General features: G+C 31.1%; 12 protein-coding genes across 12 annotated transcripts; 3 read left to right on the top strand and 9 right to left on the bottom strand. All coding sequences in view use genetic code 12, as the record gives it.

Moving 5' to 3' along the window:
• Positions 1-44: 44 nt before the first annotated feature.
• RJT21DRAFT_3491 (uncharacterized protein) lies at positions 45-2,150 on the bottom strand (the record flags this gene model as incomplete). The annotated part of the gene is made up of 1 exon (XM_064884241.1): positions 45-2,150. One exon carries the CDS (start codon positions 2,148-2,150, stop codon positions 45-47), a length of 2,106 nt encoding a protein of 701 aa, XP_064735940.1.
• Positions 2,151-3,722: 1,572 nt separating this feature from the next.
• MDJ1 (Mdj1p) lies at positions 3,723-4,840 on the bottom strand. The gene has a single exon (XM_064882641.1). The coding sequence runs from the start codon at positions 4,815-4,817 to the stop codon at positions 3,729-3,731; it is 1,089 nt and encodes a 362-aa protein (XP_064735939.1). The 5' UTR covers positions 4,818-4,840; the 3' UTR covers positions 3,723-3,728.
• A 1,458-nt stretch (positions 4,841-6,298) lies between these two features.
• On the bottom strand, positions 6,299-6,832 carry RJT21DRAFT_116326 (uncharacterized protein; the record flags this gene model as incomplete). The annotated part of the gene is made up of 1 exon (XM_064880420.1): positions 6,299-6,832. One exon carries the CDS (start codon positions 6,830-6,832, stop codon positions 6,299-6,301), a length of 534 nt encoding a protein of 177 aa, XP_064735938.1.
• A 403-nt stretch (positions 6,833-7,235) lies between these two features.
• Positions 7,236-8,849, top strand: CAC2 (Cac2p; the record flags this gene model as incomplete). The annotated part of the gene is made up of 2 exons (XM_064885604.1): positions 7,236-8,088; positions 8,182-8,849. The coding sequence occupies 2 exons, from the start codon at positions 7,236-7,238 to the stop codon at positions 8,847-8,849; spliced, it is 1,521 nt and encodes a 506-aa protein (XP_064735937.1).
• A 30-nt stretch (positions 8,850-8,879) lies between these two features.
• On the bottom strand, positions 8,880-9,668 carry RJT21DRAFT_56508 (uncharacterized protein). The gene has a single exon (XM_064885074.1). It carries the CDS (start codon positions 9,516-9,518, stop codon positions 8,910-8,912), a length of 609 nt encoding a protein of 202 aa, XP_064735936.1. The 5' UTR covers positions 9,519-9,668; the 3' UTR covers positions 8,880-8,909.
• A 97-nt stretch (positions 9,669-9,765) lies between these two features.
• RJT21DRAFT_123197 (uncharacterized protein) lies at positions 9,766-10,572 on the bottom strand. The gene has a single exon (XM_064882640.1). The coding sequence runs from the start codon at positions 10,443-10,445 to the stop codon at positions 9,966-9,968; it is 480 nt and encodes a 159-aa protein (XP_064735935.1). The 5' UTR covers positions 10,446-10,572; the 3' UTR covers positions 9,766-9,965.
• Positions 10,573-12,428: 1,856 nt separating this feature from the next.
• On the top strand, positions 12,429-13,751 carry RJT21DRAFT_116323 (uncharacterized protein; the record flags this gene model as incomplete). Its single annotated transcript, XM_064880419.1, has 1 exon — positions 12,429-13,751. One exon carries the CDS (start codon positions 12,429-12,431, stop codon positions 13,749-13,751), a length of 1,323 nt encoding a protein of 440 aa, XP_064735934.1.
• Positions 13,752-15,072: 1,321 nt separating this feature from the next.
• RJT21DRAFT_116322 (uncharacterized protein) lies at positions 15,073-15,429 on the top strand (the record flags this gene model as incomplete). The annotated part of the gene is made up of 1 exon (XM_064880418.1): positions 15,073-15,429. One exon carries the CDS (start codon positions 15,073-15,075, stop codon positions 15,427-15,429), a length of 357 nt encoding a protein of 118 aa, XP_064735933.1.
• Positions 15,430-15,684: 255 nt separating this feature from the next.
• Positions 15,685-16,928, bottom strand: RJT21DRAFT_99872 (uncharacterized protein; the record flags this gene model as incomplete). The annotated part of the gene is made up of 2 exons (XM_064885771.1): positions 16,786-16,928; positions 15,685-16,605 (listed from the first exon to the last, which is right to left on the bottom strand). Coding segments are annotated over exons 1-2 (1,011 nt in total), but the record flags the coding sequence as incomplete, so codon positions are not given.
• A 95-nt stretch (positions 16,929-17,023) lies between these two features.
• On the bottom strand, positions 17,024-19,293 carry RJT21DRAFT_123193 (uncharacterized protein). Its single transcript, XM_064882639.1, has one exon. The coding sequence runs from the start codon at positions 18,833-18,835 to the stop codon at positions 17,138-17,140; it is 1,698 nt and encodes a 565-aa protein (XP_064735931.1). The 5' UTR covers positions 18,836-19,293; the 3' UTR covers positions 17,024-17,137.
• A 2-nt stretch (positions 19,294-19,295) lies between these two features.
• Positions 19,296-21,370, bottom strand: RJT21DRAFT_123192 (uncharacterized protein). The gene is made up of 2 exons (XM_064882638.1): positions 21,121-21,370; positions 19,296-20,765 (listed from the first exon to the last, which is right to left on the bottom strand). Exons 1-2 carry the CDS (start codon positions 21,287-21,289, stop codon positions 19,354-19,356), a joined length of 1,581 nt encoding a protein of 526 aa, XP_064735930.1. The 5' UTR covers positions 21,290-21,370; the 3' UTR covers positions 19,296-19,353.
• Positions 21,371-21,498: 128 nt separating this feature from the next.
• RJT21DRAFT_123190 (uncharacterized protein) lies at positions 21,499-23,691 on the bottom strand. The gene has a single exon (XM_064882637.1). It carries the CDS (start codon positions 23,425-23,427, stop codon positions 21,556-21,558), a length of 1,872 nt encoding a protein of 623 aa, XP_064735929.1. The 5' UTR covers positions 23,428-23,691; the 3' UTR covers positions 21,499-21,555.
• Between the last annotated feature and the right edge of the window lie 314 nt (positions 23,692-24,005).

The raw sequence follows: 24,005 nt of genomic DNA, 5'->3' as shown, positions 1-24,005 counted from the left end.
TAAATAGGATCTGTATTATATACAACTACGATGTCATACCATACCTATACTTTTAAGTTTCTAACTATATCTATAAAATCAAACTCATGACCCACATTTAAATAATAACCATTCATTTCATTATTTCTATTAGCCTTAACCTTATACTTATCCTTTTCCTTATCCTTATATTGCGGTATTAATACATTAAGAACTTCTTCCTTTGATCCAAATAATTTATAATTAATTTGAGAAAATAGTCCAAGTACTAATTGAATTAAGAAATTCTCATAATTGCTTGAATGTTCAAATATTATTAGATCTATAATATGTTGAGATATTTCAAAATTAACTAAATTAGTTAACAGGAATTTTATTAATTCCGGTAAGTACTCGACGGGATTTAAATCTATAATCTTAAAATGTGTTCTTAGACGATGAAAGTTGGCATTAAAGCTGTCTTCAAATTTATTAGTGAATTGAGCATTTGATAATACTTCTTCACTAAATTGATGGAATTGTCGTAAAGTTATTAATGTCTTATAACTGTTTTTATAATTATAATACAACAGAGCAGCCAATGTAACATACCCTCGATTATAATACTCAATTAATTCATATTGTTTATCTTTAACTTGTTGTTTATCTTTATCTTGTAAGAAACAACTAAAGCATACTACAACTCTAGTTAATTTAGTTATGACATCTTGATTTTGAAAGCAAAGCATATCGGAATATACCGTAGCCATATCTTGCTTTATGATTTCTAATAATTTACCCAATTTAAGAGTTTCATACTTATCAAAATAGTAATCACAGAATTCTTCATTCTCCTTAGTATTTAATGAATAATTCAAATTTAAAACTTTCCACCAAACTTGTCGTCTGATATTATCTTCATTTGCATCTTCTGGTTGATCAACTAATCCTCTCCAATATAAATCTTCAAAATGTTTAGTCGATTTAATTCGGGCATTAAATCCTTTAAGGTCTGTTTCTAATACAAGTTTATTCCATATCTTAAGATCTTGTTGTTTTTGACATTTAATCTTTTCTAATCGATGTAAATTTTTAATTTGTTTATCAGATTCTTTCATAACTGCTTTGTTTAACATTTCATTAGAAAGTCTTTGATGTCTTATTCTATCATTAATATCTTTTGGAGGTAAATAAGTGGGTCTGGTGAATGATTGATATGAATTAGGTAATGAAGATCGTCTTAATTCAACATCTGTTGATGGTGATGGAGGCGAATTAATTGTCTCTGAATGTATTGAAGGTAATGAAGAATTCAATTTCTTAAAATTCGTCAACATTTGTTTCATTTGATTACTCTTTTCAAACATTTGTACTTGATCATTTTGATTAAATAATAATGTAAGTTCTTGAGCATCCTTTGATATTCTATTAAAATCTACTTGACTAATTGATAATGATGAGGAACTCTTATAAAATTTGGGTCTTTCATAATATTCATCATTAACACTAACAACCGATGAATTGGTTGTATCATTTCCTGTATCATCTACCATACTTAGTATAGATGATGTACGAGTTGAAGAATCTGTATTGGTTAAAGAAAATTTCCTGATATTATTGTTGCTATTCGATATATTATGTTGTTGCAAAGGATCTTGAAATAATAAATCATGATAATTAACTGATAATACTGGTTGAACAAATGGTATATCTGAATTATTCATATAAGCATTACGATAAATACCTTCATCAATGATTTCATCTTGGAAATCAAAATCTTGAGGATTATAAGTATGCTTAATATTCATTTTACTACCTCCAATATGAGTATCATTTGATTTAAATTGTCCTATAGAATCATTTAATTGAGATTTTCTTAATATTAATCTTTGAGATGGAGTTAAATTAATAGGAGTTTTATTTACTTGAATTAAGTATGCAGAACCATTTGTACCATTGGTACCATTTTTATTCATATTAACAGTTAATGAATTTATAGTACTTGAAGCTGATTTTTTTGATTCATTACTACTTAAAGATGAAGATCGAGTGATTTGTTGTTTTAATGGTGATGGTTTTTTATTTCTTTCTAAAGGTTTTAACACATCATGTTCATGATCCTTATCATTTAATTTAGGTGAATTATCTATAATTATAGGAACTTTTGGTAGTTGTTTTGTAGCGAGTGACATTTTATATAATAAACGAAAGACTGAAGTGAGCTAACTTAAGCTAACTTATGCTAACTTAAGCTAGAGATAAGATTAAGAAAAAAGGAATGACTAGGTGGATACCACAAGGACCAATAGACTCTGTTACCTTCAAGATACTTGGCTTGGATGGCCCTAATTAGGAAGGGGATCTTATGAATTTGGTTAGTTGAACTATCGTCTATTAGACGAAAAGCGTAAGTTTATTTTTTTTGGTGATATTTGCGCTTTGCGCTTTGTTATTTTTTATTTCTTATCCAATCAGAAACTTAATTGGTCTACAAGGATCTGGTAGAAGTAAAAGTAAAAGTAAAAGTAAATGGGATGAGATGGAGATCAACAGACAGTTGGTGATATTGGGATGTATTTAGTATATATATTCATCTACCACAAATAAGTATTCAACGGTATTATATAACAATAAATAATAAAAACAAATATTAAATAATAATAAAAAAAATAATAACAATCCGATGAACCTGAACCTCGAGAAGACAATGAACAATAACTGAACTCACTCGGAATGCTATGGATGTAATATACGAGATAATAAGTTATTTGATTGTTAAATATGTGTGACACGGTTAAGAACAATTTTTTTCATTTACTATTTTTTTAATATGTATGGCATTATCCATTAGCGAGATTTTGTGCCACCAGTTCCCCCTTCTTCCCAAATTGGATCACATCAATTTAATAAACTACATTAAATTCCCCATTCTATGCTTTCTTAAAAGCCAATGCGGTAAGTAGACGTATACTTCCATCTTTTTAATTACTGATCTTTAACGTTTATTCATTGAAATTAAACTTCTATGATAAACTTAAGTTAAGACTACCATTATAAGTTAAATGTCTCTAAAGTGTGCTGATTCTAAACTATAAATCACAACCGTGTTTGAAGTGAAATTCTCCCTCGCTCCCTCGCTCCTTCTCTGACATGACTATGCTTGCAGGAATACCCTGAGCAATCATTGTGGTTAGTTTAGTGTAGAGTAATTTTGCTCCAGAGATTGTATACTCCATTGAAATGTAAACAAAAAAAATTCAAACAATTCGCGTTTACAGTTGGACGCGTCAATGTGTTTTTGCAGTCAATCTACACCAAACACCAAACACCAAACCCCATCCTGCGGAACTTGCGGATATATGACAGACTGGAATTGATCTGATATGTCAACTGTGTGCGAATGGGTCCATAATGTGATCAAAGTTCGGTATTTGGTGTTTGGAGTTTGATATTCGATACTCGTTACTCGATATTCGGTATACGGTATTCGGTTCGGGTTTCGGTATTCGGGATTCGGCTTTTACCTTCAGCCACCACACCTTTAATTCAAAATTGTAATACGCTTTAAAGCTCAAGTGCCTTAATATCTAATATAAATAAACATTAATTAATCATAATATGTTTATGACTACACATATTTACAAAGTCTATAGTCATATATCAATATATACAAATTAGGCACCAGCAAAAAAGTTCTCTCATCTTTCAATATTTACAAGTAGCGATGACTCTATCATATCAAACCTAATCTTTTCAATAAATATACTCTTCTATTGCTTCTCACCGCTATCTTTCTTAGATTTGTCTTTATTTGCCTTGTTATTATTAGTATTATTATTATTATTATTAGTAGTAGTATTATTGGAGTTACCTTCAAAGTTAAAGAATTTACCTAAAAATTTCCCAATACGATTTAAATGTGAAGGATGTAAATCATTCTCATCATATGTTATTGTTTTATCATTCTTATTATCATCACCTAAATCTAATTTCCAATCTGAATCAGTTCTCTTAGCATTCTTATCATTGAAAGCATCAGCTAATGCTTCTAATAAGGCAGTTTGAATTGGAGTTTCTGGAATTAAAGTCTTGACATTTAAAATAACATTTAAATCACCTCTATTGTTAATATTACGATTAATTGGAACCCCCTTATCTGGAATAGTTAATTTTCTACCATTTTGAACTCCTGGTCTAACCTTCAATTTAATATTTTCTCCATCAATGGTTGGAACAACAACTTCCCCACCTAAAGCTGCGGTTGTCATTAAAATATCTTGATTAACAACAATATTATTGTTTTCTCTTGAAAAAACTGAATCATTAGATACACTTACTCTAATAATCAAATCACCACTTCTAGTTCTATTATAAGCATCTTTGGCAACAAATGGTGCATCACCAGCACCAGGAATTCTTAATCTTGATCCATCTTTAATACCAGGAGGTAATTCAACTTCAGTTGACTTAGGAATTTCTTCAACTCCATTACCATGACAGGTTCCACATTCATCATTTTTAGCAATTTGAACTCCAGATCCATGACAAGTACCACAGGTAGATGACATATGGAATCCTCCCAAAATATGAGTACTTTGTCCAGTACCATGACATGTTGGACAGGTTGATTTCTTCTTACCTTTCTTTAATCCACTTCCTTGACAAGTATTACAAGAATCAACTGCTTTATAATTGATTTTCAATTTCGAACCAAAAATAGATTCTTTGAAGGAAATAGTTTTCAAAACTTCAATATCATCACCAACATGTTCAGTAACGTAAGCAGATCTACCACGGCCAGATCCTCCTCTTTGACCTGTGAAAGCTTCTCTAAATAAATCTTCAAAATCAAATCCCATACCACCAGCACCTCCAAATGGATTACCACCAGCACCTCCAAATGGATTACCACTAGCACCTCCAAATGGATTACCACCACCAGCAAATGGATTAGCATTCCCATTGGCATCAAATGCAGCAGCACCATATTGATCATATTGAGCTCTCTTTTCTTTATCACTCAATAATTCATATGATTCTTGAATCTTGTGAAATCTAGTTTCAGCATCCTTTTCCTTATTAACATCAGGATGATATTTCTTGACAAGTTGATAATAAGCTTTTTTGATTTCCTTTTGATCTGCACTCTTTGTAACTCCTAAGATCTTATAAGGATCAAAGTCTATTAGACTTCTGTTGGATGAATGAAACAACCTAGTTTGACATCTTTTATAGTTAGCAGGTAATGAACGATTTGATCTAGCAATACTGTAAAGTGACCTTCTAAACATAGTGCGTGATAATAAGTTCTTAGAACTAGCTAATATTATGGTATTCCTCATTTCTAGAGATCTGAAATAAAAAATAATACAAATATTAATATGTACAGGTTATTTATGAAAATTGGTCTAGTTCTATTAGATCTATATTCTTACCAGATCGAATATATGGATCTTCTCCGTCTTGATTATTCACAACGAGATGTGCTAGTGAGTCTTTTTGTTCTTGATAGTTCTAGAAAAAAAATTTTTGATATGCGAATCACATGATCGCAGGTCACGTTTTCAACTAATATAATTTGAAATTCATGGTTGCAAAATTATATCTTACCACTAATAAGATACTTTTTATTAAGGTCATTACAGTATATAGATGACTAACACAAACATTATTCATATTATTAATAGAAGGTTGAAAAGAAAATTTGAAATGTATAGATTCCTTATGTTATTCAGTTAAAGTGTAAGGAAAGCTCATCCAAATTATAAGTCATTTATTAAAATCCACATCCTAAGATTGTCTTGTTTCAAGTTTAGATTATTAACATGCTATAGTATAAAATTACAAACGAAAAGAAAAAAAGAGCTTTATAACTTCCTTCCATTAATTTGAATCCACTGACATGGTTCAACTAATCTGTCTATTACAAACAGATAATTATAGAATGTAAAATACTGAAGCTTTGGGTAAAGTTTTATATTTTCTTTTATCCACAGGACTATCCTTTTAACTTCTTTCCTCAAACCTGTACAACTGTCATCATATTCATTTTCATAAAATAAATCACTTGTTGATAATGTTGTCTCTAGTGACACACTTATCTTGACAAGGTCGAGACTCGATCCACAATAATTAAATAAAGTCTTGATTAAGTCACTATTGTGTTTAGAATGTTCTGACAGAGGAAACACATAAACATCTAGACAAAATTTTTGGAGTAAACATTTAGATAATTGCTTTAATGCTTCTATTGGAAATGGAAATAACAGTGGATTTATTACAAGTGTCTTTAAGTTTGGCATTGAATCTATCATGAGTGGAAGAAAATGTAGATAATCATTCAAATCGAGACCCAAATATAACTGAAGTTCTTTGATATTTTCACATTGGAATAAAGACAGATTTGTTCATGAAACTTGTAAATTTCCAAACATAAAGAATTTATTCCAAAAAAGATCCCTTTTAGTTGGATGATAATTTCATCAGGTATGTGCCCTCCAGCCAGAATTTTCAATTGTTTAAACAAACAAATGAAATTTTTATTTCTTTGTATATCATTAATATAGGTTTGGATATTCGTTCTGTTAGTGAATTCTATTTCCAACACTCTGTACTCAAACATTGACTTTTCGAAAAATTCGTGATCCTCAAAGTAAGCGACTTTAATGTAATGTGCATCATTCATTTCATGAAAAGGTCCCTCATCTACAAAGACTTGAAATTTTTTCCTAAAACGAGAATTGCCGTACTCTAAATATTTAATTGGACTTATGATTGTGAAACTTGTATGTATAAATGTATTCAATTTTCTATGAATTATGGGATTATCGCTACCTGGACTGATAAGCCATGCTCTCTTGAATAATTGGTTCATACACAACGAATAAAACCTTGAATTGACAAGACATAGGTCTAGAACATCAAGCTGATTCAAGTGATCTATAATTTAAATTTTATCAGGTAAAGAATCTAGAAGCTAATTTTGGTGATTGTATAGTCATGTTGCAATTCGATTTTTCCTTGCTTCTGCCTTGATAATTAACTGAACATGTCATACTCTTTAATTTCAGAGATACCAGAAATATTGATCAGAAGGCAGTTTGAGGGATGTAATTAATAGTAGAGAAGGTTGCGGTACTGTTGCATTTTCTTTTTTTGCAACTATACCTGTAAATAAGCAGAAGAAAAATTAATTCATCAAACGCGTCCAAGCTTTAATTTTCTCAACGTATGATTCAAGTCATAACAGAAGAAATACTCAACATTGAAGAGTCAAGATGAATGCGTCGACCATCACAGTCCATTGGCATGACGATAACCAGCCTATATACTCTGCGACTTTCCAACCTGGGGTAGAAGGATCCCGATTGGTTACTGGAGGTGGAGATAATAATATTAGAATATGGAGTATCAATCATAAACATATAGAAACTAGTCAATCTAATGGCCAAGTCCAACCCAATACAAATGTTGAATATCTTAGTACATTACGAAAACATACTCAGGCAGTAAATATTGTGAGATTCAATAAAGCAGGTACTCTTCTTGCTTCAGCAGGAGATGATGGAACCGTAATGATATGGCAAATGTCGAATCAAATCATACGAGATTTTGAACTGCAGGGGGATAATGAAGAGGATGATGATGTAAAAGAATCATGGAGAGTAATCTTACAGTTAAGATCATCAATGTCTGAAATCAATGATATTTGTTGGTCTCCTAATGATGAATATATTGTAACTGGATCAATGGACAATACATTAAGAATTTATCAATTAGATTTTCAAGATATTTCTAATCATAGGTTAAATGGGAAATTGGTGTATACATTTAAAAATCACTCACATTATATCCAAGGGGTTACATGGGATCCTCAGAATGATTTTATAGCAAGTCAATCATCTGATAGAAGTGTTGTAATATATAAGATAATTCATGCACCTGATGGTACCATTAAGGATGTCAAGTACTCCAACAAATTATTAAAATACAATAATCATTTCATGTACTATCCTGAAACATTACAGTCATTTTTCCGAAGATTGAATTTTTCACCTGATGGAAGTTTATTAATTACTCCTTGTGGAATTGAAGAAGTTTCTAATACATCAACAGCTATAACTTCTTCCAGTGATAATGGAAGCAATTCTCCAAGTAAAACAAACAACATCACCAATAATAATACAAATAATAATAATACAAATAATAACAATAATCAAGAAGATTCTATTAAGAATTCCGTATATATATATAGCAGAAAGAGTCTAGGTAATTCACCAATATTTAAATTATCAGGGTTGAATAAACCAGCTACAGCCATATCATTTAATCCCAAATTATATAAATTACATCCAACAGAATTATCATCGCCAAAATTGTCAATGCCCTACAAGATGGTTTTTGCTGTGGCGACACAAGACTCAGTAGTCATTTATGATACTATAAATTTCAAGCCATTAGGGTATATTTGTAACATGCATTACAGTTATATTACTGATGTAGCATGGGACCCTACTGGAGAAACAATAATTGTATCATCAACAGATGGATTCTGTTCAATTGTTTCATTTGATAAAGGAGCATTTGGTGATCCATATGTGGCACAACCTGAGCCTGTAAAGGGAGAAAATGAGGTATCAGATGAAGCGAAAGAAGAAGAAAAGAACAAAGTGACCATTCAAGATACAAATATTGATGTAGGGGAAGTTGTCGATATAGACATGAAAGAAGAAAAGGAAATAACACCAGATACTGAATCCAATAAAGAGAATTCGATAGAAGAAGCTCCATCTACAGTGAAGACTATAGATCAATTTTTTGTTAAAGTGGCTGCTGATGATGTAAAGAAAGACAAATCAAAGCGTAGAATTGTACCAACATTGATAACTTAGTTACTTCTATAACAATACATGCATTACCTATATACATAGTTACCCCCATGAACCATTTACTTATTTCAAACTCTGTTCATATCTGGATCTAGCATCCAATATCATTCGAGCTCTCCTTTCTTGGAATGTCAATTCCGAGAATTCCTTATTTGCTAAACTTGCAGTATCTTGATCAACTTTAATATCGTATTTCTCTAATAAATTAATACTAGATTTACTCTTAGAAGCTTCGTTTCTAGGTTGAATAACTGGTTCATTGGTAGTACCAGAAGTTCTAGAAGCTTCATTAATATTTGTAATATCAGAAATACCTGTAGAAGTACCTGTTGATGGAGGTAATGGTAATCCACCTAATTCCATATATCTTTCAATGGTTACTTCGACTGATCCAGTATTATTTAAATCCATAATGATTTGTTCTCGAGTCAAAGTAGGAGCAATGGCTTGAACCACTTCAATCATACTATCTGTTACTTGTCTTCTACGTCTTTGTGGTTGACCTTGTTGACCTTGTTGATTCTGTTGAACCTGTTGGTTCTGTTGCTGTTGCTGATATTGATTGACAGATTGCTCAAGTTCATGTGAGCTAGGTATAGGAGTGATTAACCATTTTAAGAACACAAATGCTATGGCCAATGTGGCAATGAAAATTATGGTAGATGAATCCATTGTAGTTATTATTGAATTCAAGTCACTGTACTTTACTGCTACAGGTGATTTACATAATGAATTTATCAACGATTTATTTTTTCGAGTGTGGTGAGAGAAGCTTCTTTTTTCTTCCGGGGAAAACTCGGCCTTAACTTAGATGAGACTACACAATTACGAAGAGATACGACTATTTCAAGTAGACGTACTACGCAATGGAAAAAGTAGATAAGATATGTATTTAATAGTGTACTATATAACCTTAAATGTGCTAGGCGGTTTAAAAAAAGTGATAATGTCAAAGACACCAATAATGTCAAAGACACCAATAATGATAATGATAATGATAATGATACATGCTAAATCTGTAGAAATAACCAATTAGTTGAAAGGAAGAATTGAATGGAAAATAAATGTAAGATGAAAATTAATAATTCTAATTAAATTAAATTAACTGATACCCTACCTCTATCTAAATGTTAATTTAAACTCATCTTCTTGATGTTTGACCTTATATAAGAAATTTGTTATTATCTCGTTCTCTTTGGTAGGTAAAGCTAAGAAATGATTCTTCGTTTTATTTGCAAGTTCCACTTTGGTGATTTTATTAGGGGATTGTTTCGATTCATTCCTTTTCGTGTATGTCTTTTTACCAATTTCACTATTTAAAATATCATTATTTACACTGGTAGGATTAGGCAAATTCATCCCATATCTCTTATTATATTTGATTAAGACGTCATCTTCAAACTTTTCAAAATCTAATGGCTCTACCTTAGGTTGATCTTGTGGACCGTTAGAATTTATGTGTTTTGAAAGATATTGTTGTTGCTTTTGCAAAGCTGCTTGATTCTTAACCTTTTGAGAACTTTTAGTTGTAGTGACAGATGAAGATGCATGTCTCGACGATTCAGACTCTGAAGCTGACTCTCTTGGATTTCTTGCCATTTTTATATACCAACAGAGCAGTTATTTAAACTTCTGTATGAATTATAGACCGATGTAAAGTGAAGTATCACTGGATTGCAGATAGAATAATCAATTAACAGAACAAATTTCTTGATTGATATAACACACGTGACCAAACGCATGACTTGGAACGCTACCATACGATTGTTAATCATTTGCAAAATTTTCTCAATTTATCCCAAATAGGCAATCACAAAATAATTTTAGACGAGTAAATCTTTTTTATTTAGCGAGATCTGTAAATTAGTATATAACTTAATCTCCTAATGTAAATCATATGAATTCAATTTCATATCAATGTGTCCCATTAGTAGGTACATCGCAGCAAATAGTATGATAATGCTCTCCCAGTGGAATGTTTGCTCATATTTCATAGATAATGGCTTATAAATATGACTCGGAATGTGTGTAAATCCCATGCAACTCTAAATTCCCGGTCTGAAACTTGATATTTTCCGGTCCGGATTAGGAAGAAGAGAATTTTCTTTAGCTTTTACTAAATTAAATCATTGATTATGCCATAGCACGCCGAGGGTGTTCTAAGGATCATATTCTTATTAAGACAAGAAAAAATTAGAGAAACTATTAGAAGGAATGGAATGGTATGGTATGGCTAATGAGCTGTAATTCAGCCACTTTTTTAATAGTAACGAATATGATTATCGAAAAAACCAAATGTTTATTTTATTAAATGAATCAGCGCTTATACTATCAGTATGTTTTTGACCCCGAGATATATTTTAATTATCCAATATTTTAATTATCCAACATTTTAATTATCCAATATTTTAATTATATTTTGGTCATTGATTCTAAGTTACTCTTCTAATATACACCTCCTGACAAGAAGTTTTTATACATATATGCATTTTGGCTTAATGATACATTACAGTGTAACAATACTAACGGCTTTTTTATTGAATGTAATGCCAATCGCAATTTCCCTTTTCGCATATTCCCACGTCTATCCAGAGTTATGAATGCATAAATGTAACCATCATACGTATTGTATAATTCAATTATTTTGTCTCTAATGTACTAATTACATTGTCTAATATGTAGTCCGAAATGTTAAATTACGGCTATTGGTATTGTTTACATGTTTTTGCACTTTATACTGTTTCGTTTTGCCGTTGCTTAGAGAGGGGTTGGTCTAATTTAATGGTTTGAATACTAACAATGGCTAGACGAGCTCATTGTTAAGAAAAATTTTCACTTGTTGTAGGTATCACATAATTACTGAATAAGATCGTAAAATCTGAAACTTTTAAAAGATTATACTAGTATCAACAAGCAAAGTTCGACATTACAACATCATCATCACACGTGAATTGACTCGTCATCTGATAATATATTAATTATTAATTATAGTTAATTACATTTAAAATAAAAAAAGGCGGTTACTATCATATCTAATCTTGTGTCAAATTTAACCCAATGATTTACGCGGCTCCATTTATTATTTTGCCATTAATTACATACATAATTATTATACATACAGATTTTCCACATAAACTCATTGGTACATAAATTAGATTAGATTATTGTTATCAAGGTGTGACAAGATAGCGAAGGGGGTGGCTGACTATAACTAACTATTTTTGCTTAAAATTAAAATTAAAATTAAATTTAATAACCTATAACTTTTAATAATTTATGATTTTAGCTTCACGTCTTTGTGGCATATTTGCTTAATACAATTTGACGAATGCAAAAATTGATTTAGACTTCGGCATGTTTTTGTACTTTCGTTTGTAAACAATAGGATGCTACCCCTGGTATTTTGTATGCTATTATAACTCCAGTTTTCAAATGTAAGAATGTTCTACTATATATATATATATACATGATCCCCCATATTGTGATGTAATGTAATGTAATTCACATACCTCTTATTTTTCTTTTCTTTACCCTTTATCCTTTATGAACATTTTTATAAATTAGGTGTGGTAAATTGCCGTTATGTCTGCATATTTATTTTTAACCAATGCTGCCATTCAACAGCAGATCATTAGAAAGACCGAGAACAATCGTAAAAGGTCAGGTTCACAATCTAATCCTTCGTCAAGACGGCCAAGCGTTTCATCTACTTCGAGCTCCAGTACAAATGGTAGTACAAGAAAATCTAAGATTTTCAGCTTTGGCTTTGGAAGTTCAACTTCACCAGTCGCATCTCCTCAAGTTCATAGACTAGCTCAAGGAGGAAATTCAGAAATAAACAATCCTAAAGAACAAGAACAACAGTTGCCACTTAGTCCACCATTCTCACCAAACTCAATTCCTGGAGCATCTACTCAATATGCTCACCTCAATGAAAAGCTTAATGCTGCTATTTACATGTCTGACAATAACCATATTCACAAATTAATGTCATTCAGGCACGTTCAGTTATTAAGGTATTCATACTTTCAAGAATTCATATACGATTATACCTATGTGAGAAACAACGAGTTTAAATGTGCCTATATGAAGAAAATATACGATGAAGAAGCAAGTGAAGAAGAGACAGAAGACTCGACATCCTTGAATGGCCAATCTAACACAACCGCCAATGATGCTATTACAGATAGCAGCATTGACAGATCGAGTTTTAGTCTTAGTGAGTTAGTTATTGATGAATATGAAGAAGATCTCTACTATATACGTAGATTAAGAAAACCATCTACGAGTCAATCATCACCGGTATCACCTCAGTCTAAGAAGTTCGAACAACACGAGCAAGTTCACAATGTAGAAAACATTTTTCAATCGAACTTATTTTGGAATGCCGTTTACCAAGATATCAAATTTGAAAATTATGAATTATACGAGAAACTACCCATATTAACGAACCTTCAGAATTTCTTTAACGACTACTTCGAATATTTCTTTGTTAATTTGAGAGATTATAATGAACAGTATTTTTACTTCACTGATTTAAATTACCAATATTTTAGTTACATGAATGAAGAATTTCATCAAAATTTGTTTAAAAATAACGAACAAGCTATTGAACTTATGATTACAACCGTAATTGATAATTTCCGATTAAAGATATCTAATTCTAAGAAATTAGATAGATTATATGAAATGTGGGAACATTTCTTAAAATATGTAATACTTGATTTGGTTAGAGATTCTTCCACAACAACAACAAGCCAAGAAAAAGATGACCGAAAACATAGTATTTATTCAGTCCAGTCTTCTATAATTTCAAGGTCAAGTCAAAAATCATCAACATCATCTTTAGATAATGATTCGGTTAAAAGTAAGCTAATGAAGAAACATCGCTTGTTTTATCCATAATTAGTTTTAATCGTACGTAAAGCGAAAAATATTGAATACACGTAATGATTTTCTACTAAAAGTTCGTCACTTATTGTAAAGATTATAACTTAACTTTATATAATTTTTGAAATTGTTTCACAGCATTATTAATCAGACTTCGAAAACTCCCAAAAATAGGGTTCTGGCTTATTTTGACATATTGTATTGTGTTTACTAAAATAATACTTTAAATCTAAGCTTTCATTAAAAAGATTATTTTTGGAAGTCTCCGTAAACCGTATTTTTGTTTACAAATTTAAGTATTTAGATTTTTAGTAAAGCCGCTCGCTTCCAATTTCTATGTAAAATTGCATCATAGTCTCACGCAGATTATTACTTATCCACTTCAGGAACGCAACACACTGAGGTTGTAAGTAACAGTCCTAATTTTCCAATTACTATTTTTAAGACATTTGTTTACGTACATTCATTTATTTATCTGTATACTACCCATGTGGCCCCTTTGGGAATAATTCTTGGTTTATAATGTATAGTTGATTAATCAGGCTAACTCAGTAAGATAAGTAACTCTGTTACCAACGCAGTCAATTAAAAGGGCCAATTAAAAGATATGATTAGTTAAACGTTTAAATCATTTGTCTAGTGTAATCAGTCCCATAATAAGATACAAAACTACCAGGAACATTACCCCAACTGTCATAATTATAGACTATTGTAATGTAATTAAAATACTTCCAGCTAACTCCTGCATTAGAGAAGAGCAAACAAAGAAAATTTCTTTTTTGTGACCTGTTTATATTATCATTTTCTCACTATGGCAAATGCTGGTCATGAGCAGAGTATCGCCTATTATTAGATATGAATCTTTGAGAAAATGAAAGCAGTGGCAGAATAATACATAATAATAGTCTTCCTTAACAATAACACGGAAAATTATTTTTGAAAAAGTTAAGGATGCAATTAACAACTGCTGGTAGGTAATGACCACAATTAATAATAATAATATTATTAACAATGATCCCTATTCGTATTCATTTAATTCTCATCTCTACATATAAATATTGCGCTTATATCCTAATTTATCTTCCCTAGTTATTACTTGACTACTGTAAATCAATTTATCGGTTTAAAGAAAAAGAAAGTCATCATTTGTTCAAGCCACTTGTCTGCATAACTGGGGTCCAAGACATACAAAATAAATTTAAGAATATATAACTACAGTTTTCCTTGATTTATCTATAATCTATATTATTTCTATTAAAGTCAAAGATTTTAACTGTCCTTGGTATTATTTACTTTTGCATTTTATTTTTAATTTTCATACAATAATTCATAGAAAATGATCCCATTACCTGATTCAGATCCCTTTTTATTAGGCGAACATGCATTTTATGAAGGAGATGTAGACAAGAAATTGTTACTGAATTTGAACTATCAATTTGATCCTGCAAAGATAATTAAGTCAAATCCAGATGACAACTCAATCTTCGACATAAGTTCTATTGTACATCATTTGAATTTAACACAATATATTATATTAGCCATTTTATTAATTATATGTCTTATTCAAATTGGATTCTTTATCAATAATTTTATTCGTCACAGAAGAATTCAAAAACTTCATCAATCCAGTCATTTTAGTCATAGCCGTAGTGATAGCGGTCAAAAGATCGAAAAACCAGAAGATATGGTTTAGTATCCATCTGATTCACTTTGCATTTTCAAATTATACCATTTAGAAACAAAATCTTCAGCATTAATTTTGCCATACATGGCTTCTACTTTCATACGTCATCATTCATTTCTTTAACAACTTTTTCAGCATTTTATTTTCCTTTTAATGGGAATTATCTATTTTTATAGTTAGTCATACAAAGTACTGTTTATACCTGTAACAACTCTTAACCCAATTATAATAATATAATATAGTTTAATTTGATGTAGCTAGTTTATCACTAATCTTTAATAACTCAATATCCCAAATATTCCAGTCGTACCATATTAATGGCGGGAATGCTGTTATTAAATGCCATATTGCATGTCCATCAATTAATCTGAACCAAGGAGTGAATTCAAAGATTTCAAATGCTATTCCAACAGCTAACCATAAATTAAAGAAGATAGGTAATAACGGGATATGCTTAACTGAGATATTTATCCTTTTGAGGATCTTCGTTTCAAATGGTAACAATTGTATGGAATTATTATATATAATATAATTTGACTGGAATGTTTTATAGTCTCTTATAGCTTGAAGTGACCAGAGAATAATCGAAAAAACTCCAATAACTAAATTGAAGTTTGTATTATATTGATAATCCCATTTCAAATTTAATTTCCGAATATGGAATAAAAATACAATCAAGAATATAAGATTTACCAATCTTGTAACTTTAGAATATTTGAACAATTCAAAGTATCTTATAAAGATGCAATTTAAGCTGGTTAAAATAATAGCTCCAGCACCAAAATAATCAAATTTTTCAGTTGTTTTATTATCACAAATATGGAAAATAGAACTCAAAGTCCAACCAAACATTGATACAACAATCAAATATAAATATTGCAATGTCATAGTACGATATTTGTATGTATTAATCTCTTTCAGATTTTTATGGACTTGTAGTATCACTTTTCGGAGACTTTGATAATGAACATAAAAATTGGCTAAGGAGAATATAGTAGAGTAAAACTCTTGCATACCTAAAATACGAACAAAGGGCCATTTACCATAAAATTGAACCATTTCATGACCTTGACTTAATCGTAAATCTGTAATTAATTGTTGACATTTATAGTTACAGTTCTTCTCCGGACTCCATAATACTTTTAAAGGAGAGTATATATTGAATCTCGGAGATTGAAAGTCATTCTCAGTAAATGCAACAGTTAATCGTTTCTTGGGCGTATTATCAACTGGATCATCTTTTTCAAATATTATATCACCATCTGAATTAACCACATCATGTCCACCTTGTCGTTGATTTTCAATCTTTTGAAAAATGGTTAGATGTGCGTTTGCATCAGCTTCAATTGATATACATAATTTGACACAGTCCTGAAATTCAATTAACCTATCGCCTATAGAAGCATATGCCATAGATGCCATAAATATACTTAGCAATAAGCTAAGTCTAGTCATGGTATGCTTATCTATTTTAACTGGTGGGAACTGGTGGGAACTGGTGGGAACTGATAAACACAGTTGGAAAATACTTTTATAGTTTTTTGCGTGTCGTTTAGCGATCGATGCAAATTTAAAAACAAAGCTGCAAAGTTGCGAGTCCATAAAATTATGAAATGTAAATGTATATGTATATTTATATAACTTATATGTAATTATGTAATAAGCTGAAAATCAATCCTAATAAGGCTGAATTTTTTTTATATATGTTTTTAAAATTTTAAGCGGTTGTAGAACCAAATTGTCTTGAAGAATTTGAAGCTTCTCTTCTCTTCTTTTCATTGAATAATCGGGCTTGAATCTTTACATAAATTATAGTAATGATACCAATGATAAAAGTTATTAATACTAAAGATATGTTAATTGGAAATGGATTCATATTAAATGTAGTATGAGTTAATTCATCTAAAATAGATTGTCCAAAATTAACAATACCTGAGATACAAATAAGTGTACCATAAACTGTACCAAAAGTTTCAAATCCAAATACTTTAGCACAGAAATCACTAACAGTTGTATAAAATAATGGTCTATAACCAACAAAAATGAGTACTCCAATAACAGCAGCAATATAATTACCAAAGAGTCCCAATATACCAATTGATAATGATACTGTTAATAATCCACTTAAAACAGTAACTGTAGAACAGTTATCTAAAAATAAACCAACAAATGGAATAGAAATGACACCTCCTAATGGTAAAGCAATATCAAAAATCTTATTTAATTTATCTGCCAATGTTACAGATTGAAATAAATATGCATATTGTGTTCCTATAGTAGCGACAAAATAATTAATTCTTAACATTTGAATAGTACTGAAAAGACAAATTAAATAAAACCATGGAGTATTGATTTGAAATTGAGCAGAATATCCATGAAGAATACCGAAAACACCACCAGTATGTTCAATTAAGAATTCTTCTCCTTCTTCGACATATGGTTGTTTCAATGCATCACCGATAGAATCTCTTCTAACAGGATGGGATGGCATAACAACATGTTCATCTAACAATGGAGAAGTTTCATCAACTGAAGATGTAATTACAGCTTCACCTGAAGCTTCATTATGTGAAGTAGTTGGATGAACATGTTGATGATGATCAATTTCATCATCGACACATAATGTATTATCAGTAGGAGTTTTATAAGAATCTGAAGGCATGATGGCGAATTGAACTATCGTTATAAATATTGGTACAAATAAATATAACTTAAAGAAACTAGCCAAAGTGAAAGCACCATCAGATTTAATATAATATATTTTATAAATCAAGAAAACTGCTGATGAAGCATCAAAAGCTCCTGTAACTAATGCTAAGATAGCACCACTATTTTTTGGGAATGAATTAGATAATTGAAAAGATGAAATATAGGCAAATGGACCTCCTAAAGCCATAAAAGCATAACCAATCAAGTATGGATCAAAATAAGGCTCTAATTCCTTGGTGTAGATAAAGATAAATGATGCCAAGTATAAGAATAAAGCACCAACCAAACCACATACTCTTGGACCATATAAATCCAAGACTCTACCAATAGCTAAAGCTGAAACATTAGTCAACACAGCTGCAACAGCAAACATGAAGTTCAATTTTAAATCTTGTGGCGTACATTTGGCAGCAATACCATCAAGGTTGCCATTTCCTTCATCCAGTTTAAGGAAATTACCAAGCAACGTGGCCGTAAGAGTGTTGGATGAAGAATGTAAAAGTGATGTATAGAATGGTGAAGGAGAAGGAGTTGTCATAGTTCCATTGATAGAAAGGTCACAAGTATATTCGTAAACATGTTCATTAATTAAAATTGGTTTTAGAGCAGCAAATCCGAATATAGGACCACCCGATAATAGACACCAGAAGATTGCACAACCAACTTGTACTAATCGCCTAGATCTACTTACTTCAAAATGATACATGATATTGATTATACTTTAAGACTTCAATTGTTATGTTGATATGAAAATAAAAATGAAGATGAAAAAAAATGAGTGGAATAGTTATAGTAATTTATGAAAGGGTCTCAACGAGTCTTCGAGACTAGGAGGAGATGAGGTATGTAGAGGGCCCTTAAATATATAAGGAACTCACCAACAAATGAATATAATCTATAGTCTAATGAACAACAATTCCAATTACGTAAAGATACTCCAACCAACCAGAATCAACTTCAATTAAATATGATATAGCGACTTAATACTGTTCAATGGGTTTTTACAAATGGTCCCATTAACATCAGCTGCCTCGAAGATGAGTCGAAGTTTTTTGCGCACAAATTGTTTGTTCCTTTGGAACTGAAAAAAGAATTAGCTGCAGAGATAAGGAAATTTAATTTTAGAGGGTGGCTCGGTAATATGCGGCACCTGTCAAAAATAAAATTGTACATATATTAAAAGATTAAGAGACTAAAATTATGGTCCAGGAATTATAAGTCCGTCTATGGAAGTAATACTTTCTTATCATCATCTGATTGTGTAGATCCATAACTAATTTCTTCTACATCTGTATCCTTGATGATTTGAGTTGGAGGTTCTGGTCTATCAAACACAGTGAATGGTTTACCAGTTAATTTGGAGATTATGTAGAAAAGTCCGGCTCTAACTAAGACCGAAGCAAATGTAATTATTAAACCACCAAATGGTGCAACAACGAAAGCACCAAATGCACCCCAATCTTCTGGATCGTAAATACCATTCCAGATAAGTAATAATCTACCACCATCTTGAGCATTACCATAGTAAACAGTACCAAAAACAAATACAGCAACTAATGCACCAAGACCACCAGTCATGACGTCAAATCCAGTAATATACCAGAACCAGCTATCACTTAATCCAAGGAATAAAGATGGAATGATAGCTGCACTTACTAAATCAGCAATAAGATAAATTTGTAAGATAGAATCAGCGACTTTAACAGCTAAAACAACAATAGGAACCATGACTAAAACAACTAAACCTCTGGTATAAATCATTGGTAATTTATTTCTGAAGACATCGTTAGAAATGGAAGAAACCATGGCTGATTGTAACGAATCAAATGTACAAGTTGATAAGCAAATAACAAAAATAATTACAAAGGCTACAATCCATCTTGGCATATGACTTAAAAGGATGAAAAATGCATTTGAACCATTTTCATCACCTACAGTTAAATCACCAGTCCAAACAGCAATGAATCCTGTAACACCAACCAAAGTACAAATTGCAAAAGTAACAAATGCAGCAATTGATGTACCAATAAATAAATCTTTATCCGTTTTTGAAGCAAAAGTTCTTAACCAAAATCCAGCCATGAAACAATCATTAGTGATAATAGCTACTAATAAGATATAGATTAATTGCCATCCTAATTTATTAGCTTTTAATAATCCACTTGGGCCAATTAATGAGGTATCAATATGGATATAAGAACCCATACCTGCAGCACAAATAATGATTAAAATTAATACTGAAGCACCTTGGAAATTATCAGTAATAAAACTAACTCTGAAACCACCAATTGAAGTATAAATTGAGGTAACAACACATTCAACAATGACAGCTCCTAAAGCATTTAAGCCGGTCAAAGTTTCAATAGCTTGTCTAATGGCTGATAATTCACCAACCATGAATAAAAACATAGTTAAACAAGTAAAGAAGGATAAATAGAGAGCAGTAACAATTCCGAATCTATGTCTGACCCATTCAGTTAAGATGAATCCATCGGGACACTTCTTTCTGATGATTGGTCCAACCCAAGCAAATCCTACTATTGGAATAGCTCCACTAATAGTATAAACCAATAAACCATGCAAACCGGAAATATTAGCGATTTGACCATAACTGGTTATAATACCACATCCCATAGCTAAACTTTAATTAGTATTAGAAATTACATATAAATTGACAAAGTTAAAGGAAGATACATATTTAACTCTCAAACCGAATAGATCACATCGGTCACTATCATATTTTAGTATATATCCCCTCCTTCAACTTGATCAATAGTTCTTTTATAACTAGTTAAACAATAAAACTTTCTCACGCAAGCATAACCTTGATCGAGTATAACGGTATAATCTCAGTCCTCGCTTTCGGAGGACACCCGTCGTTCATTGTCTAAGCTACTAAACAAGACTGTTAAAGCAAATTTCGGTTAAACCGAGTAAGTAAGATTGTCGAAACCTATCAATAAAAGAAGGTAAAAATAAATTATTACTTACCAGAAGCGATAAAATTTAAAGCTAATGGTATACCTCTTTGGGTACCATTTGATGATAAGAATTGAGTTTTATTTGTAAATTTCCATGCTAAGAATATCCCTGTAAATAACAAGAAAGCATAAGTTAAATATATAATGGCATTACTGCCTTGAGATGATAACTGAGCCATCTTCTTCTTTCTATTAGTCTATAGTAGAAGACAAATAACTACAACTTTGAAAAAATTTCACCACTTCAGCTTGTATTTATAGGTAACATAACGTTATAATCGTTAAGCCGTAGTGAAATATTTTTCCTTGCTATGATATGCTCTTAAATGGAATTATGCGTTTAACGGGATAGTTAGAGAGCAATTTTTGCGATGTGAACATCACATGATTGAACGGCTTATAAATTTTTTATTTTGCAGTATAATACATGTACAAGTCTATATATCTATATATCCTGTTGGTTTAAATTTTGAGCTCCATATATGCTACAGAACTTTCTTGATTCTTGTAAAGCACAATCTAAAACTTTATCTGTAATTGAATTGGATCCTTGATTGGCTATTAATTCATCAATAAGAGGTAAGAAATTTTTAATTGTAAGTAAATGATTGGTTGAGTCAGATACAGACAAACTGATTGTTAAGAAATCTTCTGATGAGTCACTTGAAGTAACCCAACTAGAAATTCCATTTGGAAGCAATACATTAGGGAATCTTTCATCACATACATTATCTTTACCATTGAAGCTGGTTATTGGGATATCAAAGGTTATAAGTGAAGATATATATGGTAAATCAAATCCCTCTTCATTCTTAGTAAGAATGGCTAAATTTGGTCTGTAGAATCGTAAACCACATCCACAACCTTTTATAGAAACACGAGGAAATCCTACCCAAGTGTCTTGTTTAAGATGTGGTAAGTATTGATTAACGTGTATCATCTCTGTTCCTCCTCTAAAATCACCAACATCTGCATTAGGATCTAATTTCTTATCCTTTTTATATACAACTTTGCACGATGATTTACCCTTACTCGAATAGCTAGATAATTCACACTTAATAATCTCAAGCTTTGCCCATCTGTAAATTAAGTAGATGTGGGTATCGACTCCATTAACTCTTTCATTTGGGTTGATGAAAGGTGTCCAATTCTTCTGTATTCCTTGTCGTCCTGTCCTATCTAAAATGATGACTTTGCTGAACAATTCTCTGTCATACGTAGGGTTGTAGAATCCATCTATTACCGGAGGAATCCCCAATTCAAATTGGAAAGGGAATGCAAAGAATATGGATCTTATAATTCCAAGATTCAAACTAACTCGTTGATCATAGCCCTTACTAGCCTCCTCCATCAGAAGGATATCTCTGTGATACGCATTGTATACTATCATTGGTTCATCAAACCCAAAATTATTCTTCATAAGTAACAATCTGGGATCTTCTATACCATATGAAGCTGCTGTATGCGTTCTTCTATGGAAAGGAATAGGAATATATGAAGGGAAATGAATATTCTTGAATTTTGGAATATTATCAATTGTTATAGGCATAATTAATTCCACGTCTTTCAATTCTTGCCAATTTTCATCAAATATTTGGGCATAAAATAAACTGAGATTTGGCTTCAGCTTCTCGGTACTGTGAGTATAAGAAACTCTTGAAACCATATAATGAACTCCAAATTGTTCTAACCAAACAGAAGTTCCTACAAACTTAAAGAAATACTTATCTAATAAATTGAACTTGATCAATGCATCAATATCTTCAAAAATATAGTTATCTAAATCTTTGAATCCAGGATTTGATTCCATAAATTTCCTCAAAGCCTGTACAGCCCCCAATAAATCCGAGTCTACTTGGAGGTGTCCACCAATTTGAATAGTTTGATTTTTAAATCCACTATCACATGTTGTTTCTTCATTATCTAAAAGATTAGCATCGAAGATATCGATATTGTAATCCTTAAAATCACTCGTAAAGTATTCAGCATGGGTGATATATTCCTCATCATTGTGTTGAATGATATGCAAATGACTCAGCGAGGCCGAATTGCTGAACTTTTCAGAGTAATACTCTGATAGATTCTGATTATTGAAGAATGCATAGTCATCTTCATACCCAAATCTTCTATTTATTTGTGCGAAATCCTTAGGAAATATTACTATCGTTTCATTATGTGGATAACTAGATACTTTTCTATTGGATATTCTTGAGTTATGCAGTGTGATTGTTTCGTCTTTGACACTAACAGTTCCTAGTAAGTATGACGTATATACCAGTACTAGAAACAAAATTGTTAATGTACTTTTCCACCACATATTGACCCCGTTTGGGATTATTAATATGTAATTGGATTGCTGTTATTAATATTAATATATATATATATATTTATCCAGGGTAAACAACAATAAGAAAACGGACCAGAACCTTAATGTGGTAACAAAAGCAGAGACATAACCTTAATAAACAATTACTCTTAACACGTAATAAATTATAGTTCTATTTTTTTATGTATTGCATATATGAGTAGTGTTATAATACGCCAAGAAATCATCGCATTTATACGAGATTTAATTTTTTCGTCTACCTTCTTTATAGTACAAATAAAGCTTTTCAAATTCTAAGATAGAGCATGAAATTAGAGCATGAGACTTTTAGAGTGACGCGAGGCAGGGGAGATTCTTCAACGGTATTACTTCTTCTTAAAAGTAGTAATTAGAGCTAGAGTAATTGATAATTGAGTAATTGTAAAATTCAGTAATTGAGTAATTGTAGAATTTTATGAAGACGCCCAACTTAATGAGTAGCAATATTGATTAATTGGTTGATCGGCTATATCAATTATATATTCTTGATAAGTACGGTAACAAAGGATTCATTTATGAAAGTATTCAAA

The sequence above is a fragment of the Scheffersomyces amazonensis genome (genome assembly GCF_036850825.1).
Source record: "Scheffersomyces amazonensis strain UFMG-HMD-26.3 chromosome Unknown RJT21scaffold_8, whole genome shotgun sequence".
Classification (NCBI taxonomy): domain Eukaryota; kingdom Fungi; phylum Ascomycota; class Pichiomycetes; order Serinales; family Debaryomycetaceae; genus Scheffersomyces; species Scheffersomyces amazonensis.
Note: the sequence above shows the minus strand (reverse complement) of the source record. Positions and strands in the feature narration are given on the sequence as shown.